At 42.1% G+C, this 21,098-nt stretch overlaps 1 protein-coding gene across 1 annotated transcript in view; it reads left to right on the plus strand.

Annotated features, from left to right (window-relative positions):
• Positions 1-21,098, plus strand: part of LOC147692318 (solute carrier family 22 member 6-like) — an 80,071-nt gene that overhangs the window by 26,455 nt on the left and 32,518 nt on the right. Inside the window, exon 6 of the mRNA XM_086938567.1 lies at positions 6,228-6,340. Within this exon, the coding sequence (XP_086794693.1) occupies positions 6,228-6,340 (113 nt within the window). The remainder of the gene's footprint in view (positions 1-6,227; positions 6,341-21,098) is intronic.

A 21,098-nucleotide genomic window follows, 5' to 3' on the forward strand; every position in this document is an offset into this window, starting at 1 on the left:
TTTAACAGTTTTGTAGATGCTAGAGAATACTTCTGAAATACTAGCATCAAGGGATTCCACATTAAGTAAATTTAAAAAATCAGAATGACAGGTAGCAACCAGATTAGAGATAAAACCGGCGGGGTAATTCTGCCCCATCTTACTGTATGACCTTGATCCATTGTTGTAACAGGTTTCTTGAATAGGCGCCCAAAATTCACGAACGACTGGACCCACTGAAAAGTGGCAACCAAAGGATTATGACCACTATGTATATATATATCACTCAACCTTGAAATTTACAAGGAAAAAAATAAGCATGCAGAGTAAATAATGTAGTCAATTATGGAGCTAGCACTCCTCCCTTTGAGCGTGGGCTTCCTCTTTTCAAGACTAGGCTCCCAATTATTAAGCAGATTAACACAATTATAATAAGTGATCAAATTGTTTAGCATATCCTCCTGATGTATATGTTTAAGATAGGCCTGATAGGTGAGTAACAATAAGTTATCCCCATTAAAATTACAGCAGATGCAGGGGAACAAATTAAAATCCGCCAACAACATAATCATCATAAAATTCGGCAAACAAAAAAAATCATCAATCCTATGCAACCTTGGAAAAATCAAATAAACATCTAGGATATTTGGCGAGTTCGAGGGACCCATCTCCGCTTTACAATTCAGGCTTAATTTTATGAACAAAGCTTCACCTCTAACTCTACCATGAGTAGAAGGAATTACAGTAACAGCAAACGTAACGTACCTATCCAAATGTAAACTCCCCGTGCATCCCAGGTCTCTTGAAATCAAATTCTATCATAGGTGCAGAGCATCTTAATCCACACCTTTTTCAGATGTTTTGCCATGGACCTCAGCCAGAATGAACTAACAATGCCACCTCTGTGACCAGAGTTTACATCCTCCCCCCACCCCATCACAGGGTCCTGATCTTGGGAGACTGAAAGAAAAAGCCTAATGGGAGTACTGAAATTCTACCAGAACAGTGCAATTCCAAAGTTTATGAAGAATATAGCCTACCCTCACAGTGTTGAAAAAGTTAACAGCTATGTGGTCGCCTGTGCTTATTTTGCAAGAGTTCCCTATCCAACCTACTCTCCGAGCCATTATAATCTCTTTGAATAAGGGTTGATCAAAATTAACCTTGCTGGTCAATTATTGTGAAACTTTTCTTCGGAAACTGCTGAAACTTTCACATTTTCTTATACTTAAGCGGGGTAACATTAGTCTTTGCTAAAACATAGGGAGTGGATGCTGGAGGCAACTAAATAACGACATCACATGGCTTGTTCCCTGGGGTTGCCTCAGCAAAATGAAGGGTTCTATCACTGGGCATCACAAATCTACGTTCCCTGAGTTAATCTTTACTGATGATGAAAGAGAAGAAGCAATGAATATTCCAAGGGTCTCCTGCCTATTGGGATCGAGAGTAAGTAAGAGAAGGTCACTACTGCTGGAATCATGTAGGGAGTTAGATGCCATCATTGTGAATTGTAGAATAGAGACTGATGTTCCGGCTCGTCTGACCCATAGAACATGCAATGCTTCCACGATAATTGATTACATCATAAGCTCTTACCCTGCTTTTTTCCTTATAAAGACTGTGGCAGTAATTGATAATAAGTGGAATGAACATGGTATTCTTTCTTTCACCATTATGGGTAAATCTGAGGCTATATCCCAATGGCAGATTGGGGATGAAGAGCATATAAGGATATGGAAAAAAAATTAAGGGCTTACTCAACTCTCTCAGAGAAGGCCCGCATTGAACCCAAGATGCTGGAGAAGATTCTCAATAAGGGTTTCACTCTTAATAGATTGATAAATAAACTGCAAAGACACCAAATTATTTTCCATTCCTAGGAGCGTAACACAATCATAATCCGTCTTAAAAGGAGGAGAATGAGATGGTTGATAACACAAAAAAATGAAAGATTCTGATAGGACATGGGTAGAAATTACAGAAGCTGTAAAACAAAACAATTGTAGGTCCTGCTGGAGTATCACTGGTAATGCAGTAACAGCACATGTAAGCCCAAAATTAACAACATCTTGAGTGTAGATTGGAGTAAATATATCTCAGCCTTGTGCACCTCAAATAGTTCAGGGGCCTTTTAAGGGATCAGAACCTGTCAAAATCCAGTCCTAGACCTGAGGTCGAAGTGATCCCTCCCTGTACATCTAAGCTACAAATTAATAACACTGTTTGATCACAGTTGGGTGTGCATATGTTGACCACATATACTGTCCATTTACTTAGTAATAAGCAAATATAGATTAAGGTTTTGATCAACGGTAACCTGCCCTGGTCTGAATCCGTATTGTATATCAGACAGAACAATTTGTTCACTTGTCTAAACAGTAAGATGATCCAATAGTACCCAAACTATGATGTTTACCTCATAATCCACCAATGAAATAGGTCGGTAGCATGCTGTGTTTGCTCTGCTTTTCTTTTTAAAAACCGGCAAAATAAGAGAGTGATGCAGTGAAAGTGGCTCACAGTAGTATTTAGGTGCTGAGGCAACAGGGGTGCCCACAGGTCAACTAGCCATTTACCGGAGGGAAGGATTAAAATAGTTTTTTTCACCTTCTCCCACCGAGAAGTAAACCTCAGATCCTCCTGGATAGGGCGTGTGGTGGATTCTGTACCCTCAATTGCATAAATAGCCCCAAAATGGTCAGTCCAAGCGTGGGCCATGATGGTTAGGGCCCGATCAGACAGCTGCTTAGAACTAAACAAAAGGTGGTTCAATACCGTCCAGAAGGCTGCACTGTCCCGAGTTGTGCTAGCCACTAATAAGTTCTCCCGAACCTCCTTTTTTTAAGTACCTTTTTCATTTATTACTGGCCGAGCTATATACAGCCCTAGCCTTCCTTACCTCTTCTTGATTACAGGTTTTTTTTGTGCAGTATCTCCAACAAAACATTATGTGCCCTGGAACACCTCTTGTCAAACAATTTGCAATGAGGTGGAGAAGACACCACCCTGTCCTGGTGAGGGCAGTTTAACAGTTTTGTAGATGCTAGAGAATACTTCTGAAATACTAGCATCAAGGGATTCCACATTAAGTAAATTTAAAAAATCAGAATGACAGGTAGCAACCAGATTAGAGATAAAACCGGCGGGGTAATTCTGCCCCATCTTACTGTATGACCTTGATCCATTGTTGTAACAGGTTTCTTGAATAGGCGCCCAAAATTCACGAACGACTGGACCCACTGAAAAGTGGCAACCAAAGGATTATGACCACTATGTATATATATATCACTCAACCTTGAAATTTACAAGGAAAAAAATAAGCATGCAGAGTAAATAATGTAGTCAATTATGGAGCTAGCACTCCTCCCTTTGAGCGTGGGCTTCCTCTTTTCAAGACTAGGCTCCCAATTATTAAGCAGATTAACACAATTATAATAAGTGATCAAATTGTTTAGCATATCCTCCTGATGTATATGTTTAAGATAGGCCTGATAGGTGAGTAACAATAAGTTATCCCCATTAAAATTACAGCAGATGCAGGGGAACAAATTAAAATCCGCCAACAACATAATCATCATAAAATTCGGCAAACAAAAAAAATCATCAATCCTATGCAACCTTGGAAAAATCAAATAAACATCTAGGATATTTGGCGAGTTCGAGGGACCCATCTCCGCTTTACAATTCAGGCTTAATTTTATGAACAAAGCTTCACCTCTAACTCTACCATGAGTAGAAGGAATTACAGTAACAGCAAACGTAACGTACCTATCCAAATGTAAACTCCCCGTGCATCCCAGGTCTCTTGAAATCAAATTCTATCATAGGTGCAGAGCATCTTAATCCACACCTTTTTCAGATGTTTTGCCATGGACCTCAGCCAGAATGAACTAACAATGCCACCTCTGTGACCAGAGTTTACATCCTCCCCCCACCCCATCACAGGGTCCTGATCTTGGGAGACTGAAAGAAAAAGCCTAATGGGAGTACTGAAATTCTACCAGAACAGTGCAATTCCAAAGTTTATGAAGAATATAGCCTACCCTCACAGTGTTGAAAAAGTTAACAGCTATGTGGTCGCCTGTGCTTATTTTGCAAGAGTTCCCTATCCAACCTACTCTCCGAGCCATTATAATCTCTTTGAATAAGGGTTGATCAAAATTAACCTTGCTGGTCAATTATTGTGAAACTTTTCTTCGGAAACTGCTGAAACTTTCACATTTTCTTATACTTAAGCGGGGTAACATTAGTCTTTGCTAAAACATAGGGAGTGGATGCTGGAGGCAACTAAATAACTACATCACATGGCTTGTTCCCTGGGGTTGCCTCAGCAAAATGAAGGGTTCTATCACTGGGCATCCCGAATCTACGTTCCCTGAGTTAATCTGAGGAGAATGTCTGCTAATACCGTCGTTAGGTTGGGCAACCTGGGAGAATAATCGGATAATATGGGTTAGTATGGTGTCAAGCTGCATCATCTGCGTTGTAGCTAATGCTTCCTGGCCCCATTTTGGTCTCTAATGGACGGGATGCATGGTGCCTACTGGGCTGGCCCTGAGAGGAGGTTTTAGAGACACTATGAGTAATACAGGACAGTGGAGATGATTTACTCAAAGAATTCTCCATATGCATATGAATAAACCCTGCAGTGTCTCCCAATTTCCTCCACGTTGGCAATTTGAATACTAAGAGCATCGAAGACTGTCAATATTTTCACTTCCAGTTTAAGGAAAAATCCTTGATGATTACAATAGTCTATATGTGATTCGAAGTCTAGGGCTGGATTCCCATTTTTCACATCCTATTGAGATTTAATCCCAAGCTTGGGCTTGCTAGTCAACACAATATGTTTATTTTTCGCCCTAGCGTCCACCCTGCCGGTTCTGTCGAAGTAAGGGGTTATTGTGCACTCAGGATCCGTGATGTGGTTAACCGGCACAAGCTCAATAATGTTGCTGTGGGATGAGTCGCTTAGATAAGAAGAACCTCCCCATGACATCTTACAATTAAATGAAGAGAGGGAGAAAGAGAGAGAGTGATCTTTGCCAGTCCCAAGAATTTATTTGCAGATTAATAAATGCTTGCCTGTTTATTTAACATTTGTTTCTGAATTTTTGTTTTCAGCAACTAAACAGCAGCTCGTGCTGCTGTTCACCAGTGGGGCGGCCATAAAGGTCAAGAGGGCTTCAAGTGACCCCTGGGCCGTACTTGGAGTATCACTTACTTAAACTAAGACCTTTTGCCTTTTTCATATATTTACAGGGGTCACCAACCAGAGGTGGTTGGGATAATACCTCTCCACTTGGGGGCAGAAGTCATAGCACAATGTCCATTCATACTGAGTCACCACAATTCCCCACGTTATCTTTAAAACCGATCATCAACATAAGTTCATCAAGACTGAGTTTCCAGTCCACTTTTTGTTTCTGATGAGTTAGTAGCATGAAACGAGTATTTTGATTGTTGTATATAATACATAAATGACATTACCCCACCACACCATTTTTAGCTTTCCATATATTTAGAAAAATGTAACTGCATCTTTACTTCCCCTTACTCTGCCGTTAAATGTGCTTGATCTCTTTGATATTCCGCCTCTTTAAGTAGCAGTTGGCTTTTTGAAACCGTTTGAGAAGTGACATTTATGGGCAGCACTCATACGTTTTAAAATTGGTCCAGCATTGCTTGCACAGACAGAGCCATAGTGAGAACTTTGTTTTCCTGCTGAGCAGTCTATTAACTCCTTAAAGATACAGCATGAAAGCGATCATTATAACATTACATGCACATTCTAACTCTAGAGTTGCAGGGGAAAAGGGTTAAAACTCCCTGCTATTGGCTGCTGTATGTGTCAGCCACATATGAATCATCCTACATTCTTCAGACATAGGTTGAGTACTACAGTCAATCATCATGCATGACATTCTGGTAATGAGTCAGCTCAAATCCATTCCTGCAGCAGTCAGATAAATCAAATTAGGGAGGGGGATGCAGCCTTGGAGACTAGATGTGCTTCCTAACGTGCATCTGCAATAGCCCTCCTGCTATAACGCCTTTGCTCGATGACTTTGACACTGGTACAGCTAAGCATCTGCGTGATAGAAAAAAAGTAGGATCCTTCCCCTTTTAAAACACTTCCATGATGTGTGTGTGGGCCGATGAGAATAAAACACGATATGACAATGTCCCGTTCTAGCAGGCTCATGAAGCATGTATAATAGCATGTTTGATTTTATATCTTTCAGATGCTGAAATCTGAGATGCTGGACAGCCCTTCGAAAGCGTGCACATCTTCGATTATGTCCCTGTTTCGCACACCAGCCATGTGCAGGATTTCTTTCTGCCTAATGTTTGTGAGGTGAGTGCCATTACACGGAGAAACAGAACAAGTAGATTAATCCTTATTTCTAACAGAACAACCTAATTTTTATAGTGCCCTGCTTATAAATTCGGTTTCTGGTTGGTTTGTAGAATGCATAAAACTGAGTCCTTCTGCCTGCATATAAGCTTCAGTGTGTCTCTGGGTCAGTGTTCCAGAAAAAAGACCTCAGTGTCGGGCAATTGCTCACCATTTTGTATCTTCACAGCAAACGTGTTATTGGCAAATAAACCATATACCGTTAATACCCTCTTGGGCTCCTGGAATATCCCTTAAACATATTGCCAAGGGATGTAGCATAAAAATAAATTTCTCTTGGCTTTAACTTCATTTCTCTTGGCTTTAACTTCATTTCCTGTCCTAATTTCATGGCTTTACTTCATCCACAGCTTGCTTTTTTGGCATTCGTCAGTTGTACAAACTTTACTTTCTTGGCTTTAAGTTCCAGTGTCTACACTTTGCTTTCTTGGCTTTAGCTTGAATGTCAAATTATATCAAACAAAAGGCTCAGGGGAAGAAAAATTGTTAAAAAATTGGAAGAATATCCATAATGATAGTTAGAGAAGCCCAGTAGTATCAAAATTATACATTTATTTATTTTAACAATTGGAAAAGTTTAGTTTAGACATACAAATAATCTCATGCAAGAAAAAACGCTGGTATACAAAAAAGTAATACATATAAACTAGACAAGTGGCAACAACAATACATATCACAGAACAGAAAAAGTAACACCATAAACATAAATACTGTGTCCTTATAATAACTTAAGCCACAGAAAAGCGTCGACGGCGTTTCGACCGATACGTTATTTGGAGGTCATCTTCAGGACTCAAAAAGTATTCTTGAACAAGAGATCTGTGCAATAAAAGATATAATTTTAGCAATAATATTAATAGTGAATATTACAATAAAGTCAAGGTAGGCTTCTCATGAAGAAAAGGGCGGCTGAGTACAGGAAAAGAAATTCCGGTGAAGAAAGTTCAAAAAAGGGATAGATACCCTTAATCCCCACCACTAAGTGAAGGCATGTTTACCTTCAATTTTAAAATATGAGGCATAGACCGATAGAACATTCAGGTCCTCCAGCATCGATATTCAAGTCAAAAGCCAAGTCAAAAATGCTTTATTTCGATATAAATTATCATAAAAGCTTCATAATAAAAGATATACACAAGTTCATTAGAAAACAGTACAACAAATTGATGACATTAGAATTTAAAAACCGTACTTTTCCATTAAAAGAAGCATTTCATAAAAGTTTAGGTTAAAAAGAAGATTAAACTTTTTCTTTTAGCCTTTTGCTCCTAATGCGCCAGGCCCACAATAGAAATTTTGATAGAGTACAAACATAGAGTGGACGTGAGTCTGACATTAAAATACGGAGTGCCTCAACATGGTACCTAGTTCCCAACATACGACACAAATTCTTAAGCCATTTTCTTCTTGGTTTGGAATATTCTTGACACTCAAACATAAAGTGTGCCACTGACTCCTGTTTATGTGGGCATGCAGGGCAGAGATCTGTGGTCAGGGTTGGCTGTTTCCACCGACATGTAAAGGAGTGCAGGGGTAATGTTCCAGTTCTAAATTTAAAGTATAAGGACCTATCAAATGATTTCTCAATAATGTCTAAATAGAGTTCCCGAATTGGTAAATCCTTAAAGCTCAAAAAGTCCTCTGTCAGTCTGCCCAATGTGTGATCAGTGCTCCTTTTATTCAGAATCCAACTCCAATACAAGTTCTTAAGTACTGCCTTTGGCGGAGATGATTTGTTAGTCCAGGCTTCGCTTATGCCCAGGTCGCACAAAAGGGATTTCATGTCTTTTAGCCATTTCATTTTATGCCATCCTGGCAGAGACATTATTTCAGAAAGCCCTTTCGCATAGGTCGCGAGCTCCGGGACTCGCCACAACCGAGCCCATAGAAGTAGAGGTCTGAACCTTGCAAGGTCTTCAATAGGTCGACAACCTAGGTCAAGCATTAGTGGAGTTGTGGGAGTGCCTTGTGGGAGTGACATGATTGCCCTGCAGAACTTCCTTTCAGAACTTGCCAGTTCGTTGATTTTGCATGAACCCCATAATTCTGCCCCATACAGAGCAGAGCTAACTCCCTTTGCTACGTATATGTCAATGACAGGAGCTATGGGTCTTATGGCACAAGAGCGTTGTTCCTTCAGAAGGGCCCCAGTTACCCTCTTGTGGGCTAACAACATTTTGTCTAAGTGAGGGGCCCACTGCATGTTGTGTGACAGGCGGATTCCTAAGTAATCAAATACGTCTACCCTCCCCAGAGGTACGCCATTCAGCTTAGGAGGTCGTACAGGTTTTTTGGGGGGATTCATTACAAGGTATTTTGTTTTATCTGTATTGATTACCAGGCCCCGCTCCACACAAAAGGTCTGGAAGTTGTTGAGGAGTTTTTGGAGACTCATTGGGGATTTAGACAGGAGGAGCGTATCATCAGCAAAGAGACGAGTGGGGATACGCGCCCCCGCCAGGGTTGGTTCATCTGACGGGTCTTTAAGCAGGTGCTCAACCACTCCATTGATGTACAAAGAGAAAAGAGTGGGAGCCAGAACACATCCCTGGCGAACTCCTCTCTCTACTGGAATGCTGGTAGTTTTTTCTCCCCCTGAGCCCCATCTAATCTGGGCAAAGCTGTTATCATGGAGCCTTACAAGTAGTGATAAAATATAATTTGGTATCCCCATGTCACCAAGGACTCTCCAGAGGGTCTCCCTAGGTACAAGGTCAAAGGCAGTCTTTAAATCGATAAATGCGAGATAAAGACTGCCTTTGCCTATGACCACCACCTTCCAGTACACTAACATCAGTCTGAAGGCTTGTTCTATTGTGCCAGTGCCTGTTCTAAACCCTGCCTGGATGTCGGAGAGGACATTATTTCCATTGATCCAATCCAGTATTCTGGTCAATAATACCTTACCGACTACCTTTTGGCTTATATCTATATATAAACTAATAGGCCTGTAATTGGACGGATCATCCCTGGCGCCTTTTTTAAAAATTGGGACGACCTCCGCCCCTTTCCAGGATGTAGGGACTGGGGCGCCCCTACAGATGGCAATCAGTAGGCTGTGGATAAATTTCTCCCATGTCGTGATGTCAGAGCGCAACAAATCCCCAGGGATGCCATCAGGCCCGGTGCCTTTTGGGGCATGATAGTACTAATGGCATATTCAACCTCTTTTACAGAGAAGTCTAGATCTATTGGGTCTGCTTCCCAGTCCTTTTGTATCATAATTGGAACCACTTCCCGTACCTGATCTTTCTCGGATGTATCTTGAATATTCTGATCAGATTGGCGAGTGTATAGCTTGGAGAAGTGGTTAACCCACTCTTGGCTAGTGATGTTGCAAGTTATGAGGTCACTATCTGGTCTGTTTCTTGTTCTAATGGTATCCCAGAAACACCTTGAATCTTTCCTTGCACTAGCCTCTTTCAAAGTGCACCAGAAGTCCTCATCCCACTCCTTTTTAGCTATTGCCAGTATACGTCTGTACCTTTTCCTAGCTTCTTGTATCTGGGATTGTATTTTGCCTTTAACACTTTCAATTAGGAGGGATTTAGCACGTCGGCATGCAGGAGTATACCAATCATGCTTACCCATAGGCAGCCGGGATGCCATGTTTCTTTTCACACACCCCTTTTTCAAGAATATTTCACCTATGGACCTAAGAGTGTCTTCAAAGATTGCTGTCACCCCATCTATTGACAAGACTGCGTTAGTGGTATCTAGTTCCGATTGTGAGGACACAAGTAGTTCTCTTATATTTTTGAGTTTGGCCTCATCAGTGGAAATTTGGTTCCATTTTAGACGTTTCCCACAAGTGGATACAGAAATTTTGTGGGCATGGTTGGGAGGTTTCTCAATTGATTTGTTAGGCCAGGGATTTGATAAGGAGAGAGAAAGCGGATTGTGATCGCTTTCCACAGTAGACAGGACTACCATGTCCTTGACTAATCCCCATAGCATGACATCTATCAAAATGTAATCAATCCTGGAAGTATGATTGGCTCTATTATATGTGGCGGCGCCCGTGTGGTCAGATGGTGTTCGGCCGTTCACAGCTCTTAGGCCAAACTCCACTGTCAGAGCATTTAGTTGGATCGCACTATGCGACCATCTTTTAATCGGGGGAATATTTAGGAGCGGAATGCCCCTTCTAGTGTCGTCCTCACTCAGGTCCAAGATATCATCAGAGGAGAGTGGCTTGTAAGTACAGTTAAAATCCCCCGCAACTATAATTTTGGCACCCTCAGTTTTTTCCCTTAATTCCACTTCAAGGGTGGTTACAATGGGGGACATAGACCCATGTTTGGTACCTCTCACATAAATGTTATACAGGTCCAATGTGAGCCCCCTGCGAGGACCATTTAAAGAGAGTCCTAGAATGTCTGGGCTATTAATCTGCTTGATTTTTATACGACAATTAAGAGAGATGCTAATCCAAGTAAGCAAGCCACCTGAAGGGCGTCCCTTCCCATTTATATGTCTCTCTGCAGGCACAAAATATGTTACATAGCCAACTCTATGGAGTGGTTCTAAACTCCAGGTCTCCTGGAACAGGCAGATCTTGTGCGCCTCCACTAAAGAGTTCCATTCGGGTGAGGACAGTTTGTGATGGATACCCGCTAATTTCCAGCGAAGGATTGTTAAAGCGCCCTTTAAGTCGTGAGCACTGCTCTTTTCAAGATCCAAAACTTTATTTAAAGGCATAGTCGCTGATATTGGTGTTAACACAGCGTGACTAGCCATTCGTGCAGGGATGGGGCTGGGACTAGAGTTCATGATTTCCACTAGAATATTCCCTTCCTCATTAGGACACAAGTCTAATGGTGAGGTATTGATTTCCTCAATATCAAGTCAATCCACCTCATCTAGTGCGCAAAACCTGTTCCAATGTGAGTATTGTGATAGAAATGGGTCAAAGTTAGGGGTACCTTGCCAGGATGATTGTCTTTGCAGGAATCTTGGCTGGGGGACTTGTTGAAATGCCCTGTTCGTAGGAATTCTATTTCTTGGGATTTGCCTTGGGTGCATTAACGGATAAAAGTATGAAAGAAGTAGGGGATGGATCTGTGTGTTAGAGGCACATGTTGGAGTGCTGCATATGTAATCAACCGCAGCCATGTCTCTAAAATTGATAGTTATAATATCCCCTGCTATTGTTTTAATGTTTCTTCCTATCCATTCCCCTCGTCTAACCGCTAGTATTTCTCCAGAAATGTTGGGAGGTAAGGGTCTATTTAACTGCAACCATTGTACGCATTTGTTCTTCAATTCGATTTGTGTTTCCCTTTTTCCCTCCTTCAACGGTGGTACACCTGTTAACACGACCACAAAGGGTAGGGCTTCAGGGGGGAGATTAATAGTCCTGAAGCGTGTCATTCTCGTCTTCTCTACTTGACTTTTTGACTGGGCAATATCTTTATTTGTTCCCTCTACACGGTGTTGTTCAGTTTTATCTGCCAAAGATGGAACCCCACCCAGTCCATGCCCTTGCTTTGGTGAAACCTGTGTGTTGGTAGTAGGTGCACTAGGCTTCAAGGATGCGGGAACTTTCTTCCCGGGCAAGGTATTGCTTTGGATTGTATCCTTTGGTGGGACTAAGGGTTGTTTAGCTATAGTGACCTTAGCATTCGAAGTATTGTTAAAAGTACCCCCTTTTGACCCCCCCTTAGATGGTGTACTATCCTTTGCAGATTGCCTAATGGGGCCCATCCCTTTGTTGTTTATTAGGGACGTCAGCCTGTCAATTTTTGACATGAGTGGTTTAATGTGGGCAATAATAGTATCTTCGAGGTCTGCTTTAAGATCAGCTACCATGTTTGCTACCCAGCAAGGTATTCCTGGTGTAAGATTAGGGATTGGGGCAACAAGATTATGATTTTGCGTGGTACTATGGCCCTTTTTCTTCTTCTTATGTACTAGAGGGTCACTATTCTTTTTTAACTCAAGATTACTTGGAGTTGACTTTCCTCCGCCCCGAGAGTTACTCAAAATACTCTGGGGGAGTTCAGTGACCCTTAGTGGCTCAGTTGGAGCTTGAGCACACGGAAGATCAGCAAAGGAGGAAGTCACACCAACACTAAAATCTAAATCAACAGTGGGGTCTATAGTGGTAACCAGGGGGTCTGTGGCTACATCGTGCGAATCATGTAAAAATATTGTAGGTGGTAGCAACAACCTTCTTTCTGTGTTAGCTATTGCAGTTGACACCACCCCTATAGTCTGTTGTAACATTTTATCGATTGCAGTGAGTGTAGGAACCGGTTGAGGGGCAACCGCCTTCTGCTTAGTGCTCGACCTTAAAGTAGGCATCCTGCTTGGTTTGGCAGTCTTTCTCATATCGCACGGGGGAGGGGTACATGGTGCCTAAGGTATTAGTAACTTGGACAAATAAAACTAGTAGGGAACCGCACACACACAGGAAATTGGATAGAGTCAGGGATTCCAGTAGTGTCTAGATGTAGTAAATACCTTCTTCGCTGGTTTGCAGCAGTTAGGGGGGTGGCCCAGCCCGGCCTCCTCTGGCCTTGGAGGGCAATAGAGGGCCCGCCCTTTGCCCGGGCTTCGTCCGGGCGTCCCGCTCGCGTCCCGCGACGCTGGGGGCTCAGCGTCTTTATGGCCCCTCCTGGCGCTCTAGTCGCGTCAGGGCAACGTGCTGCCGCAAAGGCTGCCGGGATACGTAGTCCCGGAGCGGCGGCGCGGTTGGTGGCGGTGACCTGCAGCGCTCCTGCGCTCGAATGGTGTATTCTGCTGCTCGTGGTGGGTACATGTCGCTCTATTTCCTCGTGTCCCAGTGAAAATATTGGTCTCCCCCGCTCCACCGAGGGCTCAGCGTCTTTATTGCCCCTCCTGGCGCTCTAGTCACGTCAGGGCAACGCGCCGCCGCAAAGGCTGCCGGGATAGGTAGTCCCGGAGCGGCGGCGTGGTTGGTGGCGGTGACCTGCAGCGCTCCTGCGCTCGAACGATGTATTCTGCTGCTCGTAGTGGGTACAGGTCGCTCTATTTCCTCGTGTCCCAGTGAAAATATTGGTCTCCCCCGCTCCACCGAGGGCTCAGCGTCTTTATGGCCCCTCCTGGCGCTCTAGCCGCGTCATGGCAACGCGCCGCCGCAAAGGCTGCCGGGATACGTAGTCCCGGAGCGGCGGCGCAGTTGGTGGCGGTGACCTGCAGCGCTCTTGCGCTCGAACGGTGTATTCTGCTGCTCGTGGTGGGTTAGGTTGCTCTATTTCCTTGTGTCCCAGTGAAAATATTGGTCTCGATATTCAATATCTGGAAATTGCCACAAAAAACAGGTCACATAAGCTGCACTGATAAACCTGAAGCAACTATGTGTAACCTAAACTTAATTGCACCTACCGCACTAAAAATTAATCACTGCACGGTGAGGCCTTGCTACTTGATAGCGTGTTGTGGGAATCATCAAGGACCTTGGGCTGGCCACCTAATGACCGCAGTGGTGATATGGAAATGTATTCACCAACACATCGTTTGTGGGCTGTTAGAAAAATTAAACATAAATGAAAATGTAAAAATAATGTCAGACTGCCAAACAAGTTCATAAAGGTTCACGATTGCAGTCATGTTATTTTATTGATGTGCTGCACCCGATGTCTAAAGTACCCCTACATCCCTAGGGATGAATGTACTGTATATGCCAGACTGGTATCACATCGTAACATGCACCAAATATATCGCAACATGCACTAAATATATTAAGTTTGTATGCATAATCCAAGCGTTTAGGATATTTGAGGCGCAGATAAAAGGTAATGGCAATCCGTTATGTTTTACGTGACCAGAAGCACTCGGTCATAGTAAGCGTTTAGGATATTTAAGGCGCAGAAAAAAAGGAGCGTTGGCACTCCATTATGTTTTACGTGATCAGAGGTGCTCGGTCATAGAAATCATTTAATGTTAGCGTACCGTGTTCGAAGATAAGAGGCAGAACTTACCGCATGTTCAGTTCACAACGCCAACTCGTTTCCACGTGCATGAAGCCGGTGTTACGGCGAGCACGGTCGGCCAAAATAACAATCCCGTAATGCGATTAGCGGAAGGACAAGCGACCTGCCAGAGGCAGCGCCATCTTAAACTGGGCAAAAAATCGCCATAACTATATTTAGTGCCGACATAGATAACTTAAAATGAGAAATATATGTCAGAATGTGTAAATAGTGAATACAAAACAGCCGTTTTCATCACAAGAGGTCTAGGTACATATATTAATATAGGTGTTGTTTTTAAGAAAAGCACATATCAGCAGATATAGTATTTCATATATTTTTGCAAAAATCATATTCAGAAAAATGATTATATCAGAATTCAAGCCTGTTTCATAGAGATGTAGATAGACGGTGATTGCAAAAGCAAAACATGGTGTGTAGGTACATATACGAATATAGATGTGTTTTTTTAAAAAAAAGCACATTTCAACAGAAATAATATTTCATACATTTTTGCAAAAATCACATTTCAGAAAAAACGATTATATCAGAATTCAAGTCTGTTTCATAGAAATGTAGATAGAAGATAATTGCAAAAGCAAACATAATGTATACAGTGGATGTGGTACAGATTTTATACATTAATCACCATGGAATGACATTCCTCAATTGAGTTTAATCCATTATTCACACTGTCACAACGGAGTATCCATCGGCACTCACTTCTGTTTAAAATGTTAGAGATGCTACCCCCTCTCACAGGGACATGAATAACCTCTATTATTTGCCAACGCATCTCTGATGGAGCATGACCCTTTTCAGTATAATGCGCAACCAGAGGTGCGTTTTCAGTAGTACACCGTATCCTGCTTTTGTGTTGTGACAGTCTGGTCTTTATTTTTTGGGTAGCTTGCCCAATGTTAATGAGCTCACATGGGCACAAATCGCATACACAACATTGCTTGTGTTGCAATTTGAAAAATCACGAAGATCATAGGAGATGTTCCCATGTATGAACTGTTTGGTGTTCATGCTTGTGTCACACATGAGACATCCTCCACATTTGTAATGACCTATAACCTTATCCATGCCACATAAAGATGTGAGGGTCACAGCTTCTGCACGAGGTAAGGCTGCCCGAACTAAATGGTCCCGAAGGTTTTTTCCTCTTTTGTAAGAGAATAAAGGCAGTTCGTTGGTAATTCCGGTAGATACCACCAGTGGCCAATGTCTCTTAATGATGGACGAAATTTGGTTGCTACGAGTACCAAAAGTTGTGACACATGGAATGCGTTTCATTTGTTTTTTAGGTTTAGGTGTGAAAAGAAATTCACGGTGGTTAAACCACGTCCTTTTCATTGATCTTTTGATCAGTTTACGTGGATAACCTCGTAGCTGGAGTTTTTTTGATAGAATTTCTGCCTCACGAAAATAGTCATCTTTAAACCGACAATTCCTGCGAATCCGCAGGAATTGCCCAAAGGGCAAGCCATCCCGGAGTCCTCTAGGATGGTTGCTTGTATATTCCAAAAGTGTGTTGAGAGCAGTTCCCTTCGTGAACAGTTTCGTGGAAAGCCCACCATCATGTGGAAAGATAGTTAAATCCAGAAAATCAATTTGGATTTTGCTGGAATTTGAGGTGAATTTTAGATCTACTGAACAAGAATTTAACCTTCAGTGTGTCTCTGGGTCAGTGTTCCAGAAAAAAAGATCTCAGTGTCGGGCAATTGCACACATTTTGTATCTTCACAGCAAATGTGTTCTTGGCAAATAAACCATATACCGTTAATACCCTCTTGGGCTCCTGGAATATCCCTTAAACATATTGCCAAGGGATGTAGCATAAAAATACATTTCTCTTGGCTTTAATTTAATTTCTCTTGGCTTTAACTTCATTTCCTGTCCTAATTTCATGGCTTTACGTCATCCACAGCTTGCTTTTTTGGCTTTCGTCAGTTGTACCAACTTTACTTTCTTGGCTTTAAGTTCCAGTGTCTACACTTTGCTTTCTTGGCTTTAGCTTGAATGTCAACATCTTGCTTTAATAACTTGAACTTGTGCATCCTACATTGCTTTCTTGCCTTATGGGCAAGATACCTCACCTGAACTTGGGGACTCCATTTCCCACCAGGATACGTGCCAGGAGGCGCAACTGCAGAACAGAGCACAAGGGGGCAGGGCCATCATTCCAGTGATTAAAGCATATCTGCTATCCACTGTCAATCAGAGGAGGAGGCTACAAATTGAAGAGCCATTAATGGAAAATGAAACCTAAAGCAGCAGATATTCCAATTTCTCTGATATTTGTTTTGCACCACAGTTACTTCTAGGTACTCTTCTGATCTGACCTATAGGTTTTAAATCCATGCGCATCCCGTGTGTTTCACAAAAACAACAAGGTGGGGAAAAACAATTTTTTTCTTTTGGCTCACTAAAACTGAATATTGTAATATTGAGCCATCCCCATTTGGTAGGCCTTACTGGATCATACCCCGTTTCATTTGCACATCTTCCAGTTCATCGCAGGGTCACCTACATTTATTGGCCCTGTTCCTTTCCTCAAGAGGTTGTTCTGGGAGAGATGAGATTAGAAATGGTGCACCCCGTGTCCCATACCCTGTTGAGAGCTGGAGAATTTCCTCATGTCCCCTCTATCCTCACAATAGTGCAAGTCTGCAAGTGACCTGAGTGAGGCACTCATGTGGGGGGCATGGGGGAGGTCGATGTGAGAGGAGATTGGCAGCCTCAGAAGACGGCAGGTGAACATTAACATGGTGCTGGTGATGCGTGTTCATGTTGCCATGGTATATGAGGACACCTTCACCAAAGAAGCGCTTACTTCATATAGGTAAGAGAAAGTATCCTTGTTTGGTGGAGATTTACCTCTTTGTAGTCTTGTTGTCTTCTCTATAGGAGAATTCATACTATCACAGATTTATGGATAAAAATACACAAGAAACTATTACATTGCCGAAATGCACACAATGTCACTGGAGACCTTTGCTCGTGATCCATTACGCAAATGAAATGTAGAATATGCACTGAACATTTAATCAATGCAGTAGTTATTAGTAATTAACCAGAGGAAAGTAATCCAATTAGGTAGACATTTTGTTGAAAATGGTGTTCTCTTGTAGTATAAAGGGGCAGGTGAGGTTCCGTTCTGGTACAGTCATTCACACAGTTACTGACACTCCAACACTGACACTTCCACACCCACTCACATACCCATTCTGCCACTCTCATATACACTCACATATCCATACAGCGACTAGCATTCACTGATCAATCCATACACCATACACACACCTGCAAAACCACTTACCAACAACCCATACAACTACTCACACACCCACTCACAAAGTAATACAGCCACACACACACACGCTAATTGACCTATATAGCCACTCACACACAAATTCTCACAGGCCATAGGTTACAGTTAGCAAATAATTTATTTTTAAAACCTTAGAATTTCACACAAAAACAAAGGTTACAGAGTCAATATAGTTATGAAATAGAATTTAAAAAACTTAGAAATTCAAGGAAAAAAACAAAGATTACAGGGATGTTTTAGTTTGGGAATAGAATAAAAAAAAATTCACTGATTAAAAAAAGAGGTAACAGACTTTATAGTGAGGCTCAGATTTCAATCATACAAAACCAATGAAATCCAGAAGTCATAGTTACCTGAGCTAACTATAACTTATGACCCTGCAATGCACTGCTTATGATGTCACATATTACATCACTCATGACATGGTCAGCGATATCACTGATGACATCTCAAATGACATCACTGATGACATAATCCACAGAACCACTCATACCCCGTAGAGCCTCTCATAAATCCACTCCCACTCCCATACAACCCATCACATACCCATTCACAGCCCCATATCAGTGCTCACACAGCCATTTACTCATTCATAGAGCCAATCACACATCCACTCACTCATGCTGCCACTCTCACCCACTAACTCACCCCTACAGTCACTCAGGTTCCCACTCACTCACCATTATAGCCACTCACATATTCACTCATACAGATATACAGACACACAACCACTCATACACATTTACAGCCACTCACACGCCCACTCAATCACTCATACAGAAACTCAAACAGCCACTCACTTACCCATACAGGTACTCACACACCCACACACTCATCCATAAAGTTACTCACACAAACACTCACTCACCAGTACTGCTACTCACACACCCACTCACTTACCCATACAGCCACTGACAGCCACTCACTCTCCCATATAACCATTCACACACCCACAGAACCACTTACATGTACATTCACACATCTATACAACCACTCACACACCCACTCACTCACCCTTACAGCCACTCACACAAACATTCACTCTCTCTTACTGGCACCTACACCCACTCACCTATACACACACTCAAACCACTGCTCACTCAACCCTATAGCCACTCACAAACTTATAGGATAGGATAGGATAGGATATGAGCTTATATAGCGTTTGATTGCCGTGGCGTCTTGGCGTTGGTGTAGGTGGGAATGGTGCAGATTCCGTTATCTGATTATATTGGGCCAAACAGTCAAGTCTTCAATTCCTTCCTAAAAAGCCGTCTATTCGATTGAAACCTAGTGGGTATAGGCAATTCATTCCATAGCTTTGCAGCACAGTGCGAGAAGGTCTGTCCCCCCCATCTTGCTCTTCTAATTCTGCTGATCTGAAGGAGGGCTAGCTTATTTGATCTTAGAGAACGGGCTGGGAGGTAAGGCCTAAACAATTGTTGAATGTATTTAGTGCATCCCCCGTAGACAGCTTTGTGGACCAGACACAGCACCTTAAATTTCACTCGTTGCTGTACGGGAAGCCAATGAAGAGCTCTCATTCCGGCGGAAGTTGATTGACCTTTTGGTATATTCAGGAGAAGCCTGGCATCAGCATTTTGTAGGGATTGCAGCCTACTGATCAATGTTTTATTTATTCCCAGCCACGAAACTTAACGGGTCTGGCGGTGAGCACAGTAAGGCTGCGCCACTTAGTAATGAACAAGACAAATGCCAATACTGTGCACTAATTTTCAATCAATGTAAGAAGAAGCTCCTAGTCGCTAATTCCAAAAAGACCACTCTTTCAGTCAAAGTTTCTAGTAGAAAAATTAGAACTCTTTTATTTTAGCTTTTTGTTTTCAATTTAGTTTGTTTTTTATATTTCAAAGAAGAGATTTTTTTACATATAAATGTATATATATATATTTACAACATCAAACAATCAACATAATTAGGACATGGAGGAGTGAAACTTTTTGGGGGGCAGGGGAAATATATGTGGGAGTGGTATGTGTAAACACTAAAGACACAAATGGACACAAGACACGTGTACACAAGACAGTGGATGTACATCAAACATTTCTGGGGCGCGGTGGTAATTGGTGGTACAGTTTTATCAAAATATTCAAAGAATTGAGTTGCTGTATTTTATAACGGAGCTAGATCCTAGTCCTATTCACAATCATAGGAGTGATATCATACAATAAATGAGCTCCAAACATCAAAACAATAACTAAGATTAAACACTGTTTCACAATATTTTTCTATCACTCTTATTAATACAAAATTTGATCTAAGGCCATCAACTTGGCACCACACACAACTACCGCCTCGGTCGACGCGTTTCGAATCCTTAATAAGTGTAAAGGATTCTCTTCAGGACCACACACAATTAATCTGTCGCAGAATCTCGATAGAGTTTAGAAGTTGTAGTAAGTAGCAAGTGGCAATAACGTGTCCAGCTATAGGTGGAGTTCCTTTCGCAAACTCAGTGGGAAAATCCAACACTCTTCAGCGCTCAGTCAGTTCGGGTTGTTGCACCTCGAGATTAATTCTGGGATCAGGCGTCCGTCTCCTCCAGATTAACTCGCCATCGTGTGTAACATAATTAGGACATGGAGGAGTGAAACTTTTTGGGGGCAGGGGAAATATATGTGGGAGTGGTATGTGTAAACACTAAAGACACAAATGGACACAAGACACGTGTACACAAGACAGTGGATGTACATCAAACATTTCTGGGGCGCGGTGGTAATTGGTGGTACAGTTTTATCAAAATATTCAAAGAATTGAGTTGCTGTATTTTATAACGGAGCTAGTTCCTAGTCCTATTCACAATCATAGGAGTGATATCATACAATAAATGAGCTCCAAACATCAAACCAGTAACTAAGACCAAACACTGTTTCACAATATTTTTCTATCACTCTTATTAATACAAAATTTGATCTAAGGCCATCAACTTGGCACCACACACAACTACCGCCTCGGTCGACGCGTTTCGAATCCTTAATAAGTGTAAAGGATTCTCTTCAGGACCACACACAATTAATCTGGAAAACACAATAAGTGAAATATGATTGTGAATAGGACTAGGATCTAGCTCCGTGGGCCTGATCATCGCTTTTTTCCAGCTTACTGGGTAGCTGCCCGACTCTAATACTTACTTTTTTTCTTGCATTCATCACTCATATACCCGCTCCACTGTATTCCAGGTGTCGCAGCACACCTTGAGGGCACTCGGCTGTCAAGGTGGCCCCGATGATGAAGCATGTCACCGACCAGGTCGGTGAGTGAGGGGTTTATTAAAATCAAAGAAGGACTTTCTTCTTTTTCCTCCTTAGAAAATCATCCCACCAAAAATCGCCCTTTGAGCCTTTTTTATGATGGTACTCCTCCTTTCTGTTATATAGATACCTAGCCTAGGGGATCAGGAGTA

This window comes from Lissotriton vulgaris, chromosome 9 (genome assembly GCF_964263255.1).
Source record: "Lissotriton vulgaris chromosome 9, aLisVul1.2, whole genome shotgun sequence".
In the NCBI taxonomy this organism is placed as follows: domain Eukaryota; kingdom Metazoa; phylum Chordata; class Amphibia; order Caudata; family Salamandridae; genus Lissotriton; species Lissotriton vulgaris.